The sequence below is a fragment of the Ochotona curzoniae genome, unplaced genomic scaffold (assembly GCF_017591425.1).
Source record: "Ochotona curzoniae isolate NIBS_2020 unplaced genomic scaffold, NIBS_Ocur_1.0 contig_430, whole genome shotgun sequence".
Classification (NCBI taxonomy): Eukaryota; Metazoa; Chordata; class Mammalia; order Lagomorpha; family Ochotonidae; genus Ochotona; species Ochotona curzoniae.
This window is the reverse complement of record NW_024466219.1, coordinates 21775741-21787500: the sequence shown is the minus strand read 5'-3', so window position 1 is coordinate 21787500 and position 11760 is coordinate 21775741. Positions and strand designations below refer to the sequence as shown.

At 41.9% G+C, this 11760-nt stretch overlaps 1 protein-coding gene across 1 annotated transcript in view; it reads right to left on the bottom strand.

Annotated features, from left to right (window-relative positions):
• PROX1 (prospero homeobox 1) overlaps positions 1 to 11282 on the bottom strand; it is a 38632-nt gene extending 27350 nt beyond the window's left edge. The window contains exons 1-2 of the mRNA XM_040985305.1: positions 9491 to 11282; positions 2582 to 2689 (exon numbers count right to left, since the gene is read on the bottom strand). Of these exons, the coding sequence (XP_040841239.1) occupies positions 2582 to 2689; positions 9491 to 11215 (1833 nt within the window). The 5' untranslated portion in view covers positions 11216 to 11282. The remainder of the gene's footprint in view (positions 1 to 2581; positions 2690 to 9490) is intronic.
• Between the last annotated feature and the right edge of the window lie 478 nt (positions 11283 to 11760).

The following is an 11760-nucleotide window of genomic DNA, read 5'->3' as shown; positions in this document are numbered from 1 at the left end:
TTGGGAATGGTCTTAGATGAGTGTGTGGCCATAATCAAGGACAAGATCCCATTATTAGGGCAAGCACTGCTTAGCCTACTGACACACGGTTACATCTTTTCCAAGTTATTTGATGTAGAGTTGTATTTCTGATAGAATCATAAGGTCTCTTGCTAAATTCAAGGGATATCCCACATCTGGTTTCTTAAAGTCTGAACAAAATGAAATTTTGGGTTATGTATTCACATGCAGAGAAGTCTCTCTTTCTTCCTGTAATTAAATATTCACATTTATTTATCTATACATCTATGTCTATTTATATAGATAAGTAGTAATATAACACACATTTAGCATTGTACTTGTGTATGAGTAGATATGATATCAAAATTCAAATTAAAGATCATCTTTAATATTAAAGAAATTTCAGAATGCCCTGCCATTGCTTTCTGGAAAGTTCCTGTATTGCCTTGCCTGCAACTGCCTTGTCTTTCCTAGGCGTAACTTTCTATCATTAGTGGAAGCTCCAGCAATTCAAATGCACTTAATAATAGTTAAATAAACACACATCATTAGGAAAATATGTATAGTGTATTCCAAAAATTAAAGGAAAACAACCTTTGGTAATTTTCTGCTTTGCACTGTGTCCTAGCACTTCTCTTCCATTCGCATAAATGATGTTATCTAACTGGACTAATAGACACTAAGAGCCTCTTCTCCCAGTGGGGCAGTGATATACGGACAGAATCCATAATCAAAAGATAGGTGCTTGTTGAAATAAAATATCCATCCAGGGACTTAACTGTTACTAATAGGGTGGTAAATTGCAAAGGTGAATTACTTGATACATTCTAAAGGAATGGAAATAGTTTCTTATCGGTTTCTATTGTATATTTATCAGTCTACTGGTCAATAATCTCCCCTACCTTATCCTTTTCTTACCACTTGCACATTTGCATGCATGTGTACAAGCATAGTTATGAATGCCTCTGATGGTGACTTCTACTGTTGTGTAGTGCTGCTGGCTTTGCCCCCTACAGGTGTTGCATGTCCACTACTGGTGAATGACTCCATGCACGCAGTTGGCCTCTTCCTGGATGAAAGGTGCTGTATCCAGAGTATTAGGTATTGTCACCATTGTATTGCAATAGAATTGCAGATTTGCACTAAGAGGCATGAAGGGGGTAACATGGGCATCTACACGCATACAGACAAGTGTAACAGTAAATTTCTTTTCCCTCTTCTCCATATCCCTCCTTTTAGAATTAGTATATTGAGAGGGTTCCCCAAATGACACATTTTTTGCCAGGTTCTAGGAGAAGCCAGCCAGTTCAACAGTAATGGACAAATGTCCCACATGGCCTGAGCTCTTTCCATTTAGATCACTGACTTGTCTCTGCCTTCCCATCCTGTCCAGTTTGTTGGCACTGATTGAGGAGAAAACATGCTTTCCACTTAAGGAGCACAGCCAGGGAAGGAGCAAGATAAAAGGCCGAAGTTGATACACAATTCAAAAGCAAACAGGAGGGAAAACAGAACTTTTCTTATCAGGCCAAACAAAACAGGAGCAAAGGAAACTGAAATGCATTGGTTGGCCTGCAAAATGGGGCCAAGGAGGCAACTTGGGCATTGAGCACAAAACAGCCTGCGTGGAAGGTGCAGCAGAGGCGCAAGCATGTCTTGGCAGCGTACAGGTTCTCAGAGGCAGAGAGCAGAACTTGCACATACGGGGGGTTGGTCGAGGAGGGGTGTGTGTAGGGGAAGAAACTCCCACCTCTAATAAACTAATCTCAGTGAATGCAATGTTTATCAAGTTCCTTGGATAATGATACCATGCGTGTCATTATCACCATCAAAATCCAATCTATTTTTTAAAAAGTTGCAGATGATTAACACGACATCAAGTTGATGCAAACAATTACTTAAAACCCACACAGACACAGACACGAAGGCACACAGACACACACAGAACCAGGAGGTCCCAATATCCTGTAGAATGAGGGAGGCTGCAGCTGTAGGCCGACAGCTTTCATATCCTCATTTGAATAATGTGTCCTGAATCTGTCACTTTATTCATTCTCCTTATGCTCAGTGTACTCTACATCAACAACAAATTAAGTTGTAAATAAGAGACAATCATCACTTTTGTTTTTAAGCAGCTACTGCATGGAGAATTTCAATGTACGCTCCTTTTCGACAGGGAGAGAAAGAGGTGCTAGAGTTTGGTTTCACAAGCACAAATATGGGGAAAGCAACAGAAACAAAAACAGTTTACTGTTGCTTAGGAGAGGGAGAAAAAAAAAAAAACATATTCTAAAGAACATCCATCCATTACCAGTCCGAATTTCTTCCGGGAAGCTATCAAAAGGTGCAAAGACTCTTGGACTATTCTGGAAACCTATGCGATTAAGACCAGTCACTGGGTCTTGATACACAAGTAGCCCTTTTGCTTAGCACACCTTGAAACAGTAGGGCAAATTCATTTACAACACTGGTATATTAATAAATGAATTCCATGGCTATCTCCATTTTCTTCTCAGAATTCAAATCACCAACATGCACATAGAAAAAATTAAAGTGATAATAATAATAAAAGCATCCCTACCTTCACATCGGAGAAGTAGGTCTTCAGCATATTGGAGCTGGGATAACGGGTATAAAAGAACATGAGCTTTGCTTTTTTCAAATGATTGGGTGACAATCCTTCCTGCATGTAGAATGCAACTGATTAAGGAAAACAATTCTATAATCGGAAAGAATCTATCACTCTGGTCTCCCTCCCCTCCCCCTGAGAGTCTGGAGACCAAGCAGCCATGGGAATGCGGGAAGGTATAGTGCACTGGCTATCAAATCCATTGCTAACTTGCTGCCGTTTGCTCAGAATGAACAGCACCTATCAGAAACTGCCAAATGGGATGATGACGATGCTCCTTCCACTTCATCGCAGAATCTTGGCTACTTTGTGCTGAGGATGGCCAAACATTCCCTCCACCCCTGAGGTCCACGTGCTATCTATATGTTCACTTGTTGCTAAGGAGACAAGTACATCCAGCAATACTACACAACTCTCATCCTAAGAGTGTTCCCTTCTTCACAATTACAGTTCTGTTTGTACCTTCCACACTCTGCAGTTTACATCAAATTATGCGACTGAACACAGAAACATAAAATGTATTATTTTGAACATTGTTCTTGCAAGCTTCACATTGCACCTCTTACTACTAATTTAATGGAGCTCCTTGATCCACTTTCTTTCTATCTTATTATTATTTCCTTTTAAATCACAGCTAAAACTTGGGAGGGGTAGTTTTGGCACAGAGAGCGCTGGGGGTTGGGGTTGGGATGGGGGGGTAGTCGCTTTGTGAAAGCAACGGTTCAAAATCAAATACAATTTGCCTGTCCTGGATTTATAGTTAACTCCTTTGAGAGTGACGCAGTAGTTGGGGCTAACAAATCAATAAATGTGGGTTAGCAGATCAATAAATGGCCACTTACCCAAAATAAGAAGGCCTATTTATCTGGAAACATCATTACCTTTTAGATCTGTAAACAGCAGCAACTAAAACAGTTCCCAAGAGAACGTGAGGCTAACCATAACAATCCCGGCTTCCTGATTTTCCCCCAGATTCTTGGCACTCCTCAGCAGATTCAGAGCTCCGATGGCTCTGGTCACATCTGTGCCGCAGCCTGGCCCTGCCATTTCCTTAGCAAATTAATGGCTTTATAATTTATCAGAAATGAAGATGCACGTGGAGAAAATCAATGCGGTCCCCCACAAGGTCAATTAAGGCTCCTTCCTAGAGGTTCCTCTAAGGATTTTTCTCTTAAAAGAGAGAGGGTCTGGGAAAAAATAAGGGAAAGAAACAAAAAAAGAAAAGAAAGAAAATTGTGTACACACATACGCATGCTGACCCTCCAAAAAAAATTTTTTTTTCTGCACCTTATAAGGAAAAGTCAAATCAACACAGAAATTTAGGAAAAAGAAAGGTTTCCAAATGGCCTCCACCAAGTCATGAGAATGGAGGGAAGCCAGAAAGTTACTGGAGAATAATAATCAAATTAATATCGATAAGCTCTTGACTATTTCACAGAGTGTTTAACCAAATATTCTGCTGAGAATTTGTTCAATTAACATTCCCTTCAATATCCCATACCGTTTTAGAAAGATCACCTTGGTTTGTAAATAATGGGGCTTCGCTCCCCTCTAACTGAAAACAAACACTGAAAGAAGAAATTCTGAGTTTGATAGCCGTAAGCCAAAGCAGCTTAGCTGAACTTGTGTTTTGTTTGAGATCCTTAATGATTACAAAGACGATAATTTATGACTGACATACTTCTTGTGCCAAGGAAAGAACTGAAAGGCCCTCCAGTAACCTCCATTAGACTGATAGAGATGACTAAAGGAGCCGTGGCACACTTCAGGACCATCTGTCCAAATGGATAAGTGAAATAATAGTTGCAAGCTGTCTCCTATTGCCTTGTGATAAGAGTTTTAGGCAAGCCCAAACTTCCACAAGCATTCTCAGATCTAGGCTCTAACCTTTTTTGTCCGATGGCTACATGAAAACAACCTGGTACATTTAGATTTTAAATCCCCAATCTTTTAAAATTTGATCTCGTACGAAACACAAATTGCTCTGTTGCGTTTCTCACACAGGCACCGAGCTACCAGAACTTTCTGAAGCTTTCAATGCATCCAAATTATGCTAAGATGTTCTCATCCGTTTTATTTAGAAAAAAAAAAAGAGTCAGATATCCAGCTTATTTTGAACCAGATTTAGAGGCTTTTTAAAAATTTAATAAAAATAATTCTTAATATTTGGATTTCTCGAGTTCGCTTCTGCTTTCAAATGTTTCCTGTTGATAATACTTGGAATTGATCAACAGAAAGGGAACACAGAACAAATCTTATCTCTTGCTCATTGTGCAATTACGATAAAATTCCCACAAAGTATATGTCTAATAAACTATTAAAAATAGCTAATGAAACATTTAAAAGCCAACAGCTAGATAATCCTTTTTTTTTCTCCTCAAAATAAATCTGAACTGACCAATTGGTTAATTTCCCTTTTAAGTGCTTGTGCTGAAAAGCAACTGTTCTTCCAAGAAAGCACTGGCTGTTTCCAGGATACTTACACACGCACAATGACTCATGATGGAATAGATTCAGTAAACATACAGCTGTACTGAACACGAGCTAAGCTCCATTCAAGGCCAGGAAAGAAAATGAGCACAAATAAATATTAAGGAGGTAAGGGGGGGTGGGGTGAAGGGGATGGAACGCAAACAAGATCTCTCCCGGCAGCTCATGTGGCTTTGCTTCAATTCTCTTAGCCATAGCTTTGTGAAGACAGATGACATTCAATTCTATGTGTCATGCAAAATAGACAATACCTGCTGAAACTTGAGACAGCTGCCAGGTGTAAAAAAAAAAAAAAAAAAAAAAAAGAAAGAAAGAAAGAAAAAAGAAGAAGAAGAAAGAAAAAGAAAAGATGATAAATCCATAAATGAATGAAAGACATCTGCTCGGGCATATAAAAGATCAGAGAGGCTGGGTACCGTGGCTGAATCTAAAGCGGTGTTCAAACAACCTGAGAGTGCAAGTGTTGTCTGTTTACCAAGCACAATATAACCTTGCCTACCCGGGAGCAGCGGGAGGAGCAGAGGCGGCAAAAAGGCAAATGGAGAATAGGTTGTGAAGGCTGCAGGGAGAAAATGCTGTTTTTCCAATTGAACCCCCGATCTAGAGATTTCACATGCTGCCTCCCATTTCCTAGAGCACTTAAAGAACTTTAGTTTTTGCCCGTTCGGTGATTCTAAGAGGCTTCCACCTAACCTGAAATGGGGAGAAAAGACTAAACCCATTTAGTGATAGTGATAGGACATGGAGTTTCTCTATGAAGAAGTTCAACCTAATGAGAAGGAAGGGTACTTTATGGATATATAATTTTTGTCAAGGTTTGAGGGAGCCTGGATTCTGTCTTTAATCTACATATTTCACTTCAGGTAAAATATGATGGCCTCCAAGATTTCTGAAAATATAACAGATCAACTCCCACGTATAGTTTTGCAGGACAGAAAGTCATTTTTAATCCATGTTTTCTAGTGGGATATTTAACTTCAAATTATTACACAATGTTTTTCCTTTCTAAGCCACAAGTATTTTTTTTTAAACATTCTTCCTAAAAGCTGAGTTAGGGAAAGCTGGTTGTCACAGAGAGCAGGTTCAGTTTCTTCACCTGCATGTCTTAATGGCATACAGTATTAGTCTTGTGCCTCGGTTTGGTACATGCAAATGTTTGAGGCTTCAACAAGGCTATTTTTCTTGAGATGCAAAGAGGTTGCATGACAAGGAACATCATGAAGAAAAGCAATTGGCTGGCTGTTTCTTTCAGAATTTGAATAAAACTTAATATTTGATTAAATAGATTCATTTGCAAAGATACCGAACACATTTTTTATATCCAAGACGTGAGCCCTTGGAGCAGGTGCACTGCCGTTCAGTTTATCATGTGCACTGTTTCCTTCCTCCTACCAGGGACAATGAGGTAACGTGCTCTCTTCTATAGAGCATATATGTTCAATGCATCTGACTTAGAATGGATATATCAGATAAGCTAGTTATCCGGTACTTCGATTCAAAACACAGATGGACACTTTTGGAGTATGAAAGAATTCTTCATGAACTAAATTACTTAAAACACTTTGGAAAGCCATACACTAAAAATAAGACTGTAGTAAGATCAATCACAGTGATAGCATTTTGTCCATTCCTATTGATCTTTTCTAAGAATAACTACACCACAGTATAAAATATAGGCCCACGTCCCTAATACTAAAGTAAGTTCTCACTCCCATGAGTCCCAGAAATTTCTTCAATCTAACAACTTGAGGATCTTACCTACATCTGTACAGGTGAACTGAGGAAAGAACTCATGGCCATGGAGGAGAGAGAGAAGAGACTGCAGCCAAACGGATCCAACCCCCCCAAGGAACAGGGAGTCCCTCTTTGGTTTCAGAATTGTGGGAACCATAGGAAAGCTCACTTACTTACCTCTTCATCCCAGGAAACAATAGCTCAATTATATGAATGGTTGAAAGTAAAATATATACACAAGCAAAGAGGAAGATCATAGGATAGAAAGCCCCAAGTGGAAAATCTTTCATTGAAACCAGAGGCGGGACTTATTTAGTGATAGAAAGGAAACAACTCCAGATGTTAACAAGTTAATATTTCACACAATTTTGGGCGGTGCCCAACCATCACTGTTCAACAGCCTCACTCTTAGATGGATAGGAGAAAGTATTCGGAGGGAAGAAACTATATTTTCTTTAAAGTCTTTGATACCTATAGAAAGAAAAGGAACTTCTTTCCATTCAAATCCTCAAAATTCCTCAGAGGATTAAGAGTGGGTGAGACAATGAGCACAGCTGATACTTAAAGCAACCTAAAAGATTTTTTTTTCTAGAAGTCAAAATTAACTTGGGGGGGGGAAAAAAAGAAGAGGCATAATTATCTAGTGGCAATGAAAAGTCTACACCAAAAATACAAACAAAACAAAATAAAGCACAAACTGGCATCTTCAGATAAAGATTTCAGTATGAACTTACAGGACTTTGAAACCTGAAATCAAATGGTCATGAAAATGGGCACACAGGTCCTGCTACTGTGTGTGTCTGTGTGTGTACCCTAACAGTACTACCTGTTTCAAAATGAAATTCAGTGACGTCTGACTTTCAATGAGTTCTAGTCCTAAACATTAGCCCAGCCTGAGTTTCAGAGGTCTCCCTTTCTGCACAGCGTAAAAACTCATGCAAGCCATTGTGTCTTAACTTTACCTTTCTCCTCACCCACAACTTTGTTCCAATTATTTGGACCAACATTTATTGCCTGCTTATAATTGTAAGGCCTGGTGCTTTGGGGCAGTTTGATTTATGATTTGTGGATTTAATTTTAGATTTCTGAAAGGTTGACGTTAAATCAGCAACAGAGCCAAGACCCAATTTCTATTCACGTGTCTGCATCCTCAGTATCTCCCTCTTCCCTCCACTTGCTCTTCTGCCTCACTACGGGGAAGAACTCCAGGTTTACTTGTCCAAGTGGGTCGCATGCTTCTGGCTCCAATTCACTTTACCAGAAATCTTCACAACTTTTATGTGAGTAGGCTGCATGGCTGACATTCACTAATTGGGAAAACATATTCCCACCCTAGCTGAGCCTGTGTACTTCGGAGGCAGCCTCCAGAGTGGGCTTAGACACGAAAATGTCAATCTCTAGTCATCAAGACGATTGCTCAAAATCCTCAATTTAGTAACCGCCAATTGAATGGCTAAATTTTATATCCATCTGGCAATTTGTTACACAAGAAACATGCCTCCACCTGCCCCCCGCCATGCCACTTATTCTGCCACTCCGAACAACCAACAACCACAAGATTTTTTTTTTTAATTTACTGAAAGGATCAATTTACAGAGGGAACAAAATCATTAGCTAAAAAATAACTTGGAATTTGGAATCGGTCTAATAAAAAAATGTAACTGTCATCTCTGCATAAAAGTCAGGTTCCGCATTAAAAGTCATGAAAGGCCAGTGAGTTTTTAAGTCGAATACAGCTGAGTTTTATATTTAATTGTGCTCGCTTACTTTCCAAAATAATTTGCTTTGTGTACGTTAGGACAAAAGATTTCTGTGTGTGGCTGAACAGAGGTTAATCATGCATAGAGGCAGCTGCACCAGACCCAAAGAACAGACCTGGAGTCTGAACAAGAGGCAGAGGGATGCCATCTGAATACATCAGTACCTGTCTATGTCCTTTCAAAACCAAGTCTCACTTAAAGATTGGAGGGAGGCCCTACCTCCCCAGCACGGGACGTCTCTCCCACTGCCATCTCCCTCTCCCACACCCCCAGGCAAAGGCCTTAGCTAAGGTTTCATAGGGCCTCCTTTAGGGAGACCTGGAGCCTTGCCGAGAGTTTGAAACGTGAATTCTCATAGAATCTAAGGGAGATGAAGAGTTACTGGCCTCTCTATAAAAAAAAAAAACTTACCAGCTTAAAAGAGCGTTGAGAGAACTCAATATTTTTACCATGACACTTTTTAAATCCATCTCTGATTCTGTTCTTTCAAGAGGGACAGAAATGAGAAAGAGAAGACAGAGAGACAGAGGTAGAGACGGAAATAAGGAAACGAATTCAGGAAGAACATGGGGAGGGGGAGGCGGAACACTCCTGAAAAAGCACATATTAAATACCAGCTCCTGTGGGCAATTAACAGCTCAGGAGAGGCTGCTAAGGTGTTGATTTGCCTGCACGCATCTCTGCTATCGGAAATGCCACACACGCTGACAATCGCCTACCACATTGACTAACAAGGAGGCTTGCATTCTTAAGAAGATTGGCATCTGCCTGCATTCACCTAGACACTAGCTGTGGTGTCAACCCAACCTTTTATTTTGACTTAGGCTTTTTTTCTCCTCCTGGGGGGGGGTTGGGGAGGGGGCAAAGAAAAGGATATTGCACTTCCCGAGTAAGGTGAGATTTCAGATAGGTCTTGAAGCTCGCCACACTCAGACTTGATGAGTGACAAGGAGAGCCCTTCGGCGCTGCTGGGGGGGTGTGCTGGTGAGCAAGGGTGGTGGCTCAGATGGTGGGACGACATCTTGGTCCTCAGACTCGTTGTGTCCCTAGTTAAGTCTAAGGATTCAGGAGAGGCTCTGTCTTTTCCCGAGAAGGAGCCCGAGGGAGCACCTAGTGGACTCTGAAATGGGTAGGCCATCAAGGGCAGGGGGAAGGGATGGCGGAAGGTGGAGGTGGTGAAGCCTGCAGTGGCTGAGAGAGGCGACTGGTGCAGGGGCTGGTGGTGGCCGCCGGCGGCCGGGCCCGAGGCCGACTGGTCAGATGAGTTTTTGCGAACAACCAGGGGCAGTGCCTCTGTCTGGTCTGTGGAACTGGGCATCTGCACGTTGCCAAAGGTGTCCAGGGGGTTCGGAATGATGACGTCGCCAAAGCACTGCAGGCGTTGGTTGGCGGTGTGGAAATTGTGGTTTTCTCCATTGACTGCGAATCTGGCCTGGGGGATCTGGAGAGGTGGGAAGACCTGAGGAACCTGGCGGGAGGGTTTGGCAGAAAAGACTTTGACCACAGTGTCCACCACTTGCGACATGGCCGTGTTCAGTTCCTGTTTCAAGGTCTCGGCCAAATGTTTGCCTTCGGGTTGTAAGGAGTTTGGCCCGTGGTCTCTTTCTTTGTTGTTGCCTTCCCGCTTGGGCTTGTTTTCCGCCATTTCCTGCTCTCGGATCAGGGCTCTGGCTCGGTCTATGAACTGGCCTGGGTCTAGCTCACACATCTCATTGTCTGACCTTCCGACCGAATCCTGGGCCCTGGCCTCCAGGATCTCCGAGCGCATGCTGTCTTCAGACAGGTTACCATCTTCATCATTTTCAGAATCAGTGCTGTCGTAGATCTGGTAGAACTTTTCCTGCAGCTGGCGCAGCTGTTTCTGCATGTCCTCCAGCTGCTGTTTCAGCTGTCGGCGTTCTTCTCGCTTCTGTTCTTTGCGAGCTGAAACCAGCTGCTGGAAACTCTGTTGCTGCTGCTGCGGCAGCTTCTGCTTGCGTTTGTTCTCTCGGTAACTTTCTCGGGGACTCACAGACTGCGGGGCCATCTCTCTTTCATTTTCATTGCCCCTTAATGCCACACTGGGGGAATGGCTCATACCCCGAATGATATTCTCCACCCGGGCACGTTTCGCTCTCAGGTGCTCATCACATAAGCGATCCATATCAAACTGGCTCATAGTAGGCCTGCCAAAAGGGGAAAGACACTCTGGGGGGCTGTCTCTTGAAGAGTTGCTGCATATATCCTCCTGCTGCACCTCGGAGCCTGTACTAGAGAGGCCGCTGGCTTGGAAACTGGGCTCTGTGCCACCATTTTTGTTCATGTTATTTTTCAACAGCTGGGAAATTATGGTTGCTCCTGGAAAAGGCATCATGGCATCTTCATACGAGTTCGCCCTCTTCAGCAGCTTACGGAGTACATTTGACTTTTCCCCATCTGCATGCTGCACCACTGAATACTCAACATCCTGCTCAGAACCTTGGGGATTCATGGCACTAAAAAACGTGGCTCTGGCCTTAGCAAAAAATGCAGATGCTGTCCCTACCGTCCTTTTCACTCCAATGTCGACTCTTCTCCTCTTGGTTTGCCGGCTTAAGAGGGCTGTGCTGTCATGGTCAGGCATCACTGGACGCTTATTGTGCCATCTTCAAAAGCTCGTCAGCTGGGCACAGCTCAAGAATCCCGGGACCCTGGCCAACAGAACAAAAGGACTGATGAATCATTTTCTTTAAATTTCTCCAAATTTCCTGACCTCAATCCTGAATCAAATGCAAAATGCATAGGCTCTGGGATTTATGGCACATTACAATTATTGCAATTTATTATGCACTCTGCTTGAAATGAAACATTTTTAAATATTTCTGCTCCACTGGTTTAAGATGGATTAAGATTAAAAAAAAAAAAACAACCCAAAAACTGCTTAAGCACCAGTAATATGATTCTCTTTCACAAATGCCTCAAATGATACTGTTTATCTTCAGAAGAAACAGTAGATTATAAGAACACAGCCTCTGACAACCAATTGATTAAATTTTGGGCATTGAGATTCATGTTAGAGAAGAAGATGAAAGTGGTCTATACTTAAGAAATAAGGTTCAATTTTAAGGCTGCATGGAAACTGGAGGAAAAATTCTATCTCTGTACTAAAATCACTGTGATTTGAGTGCC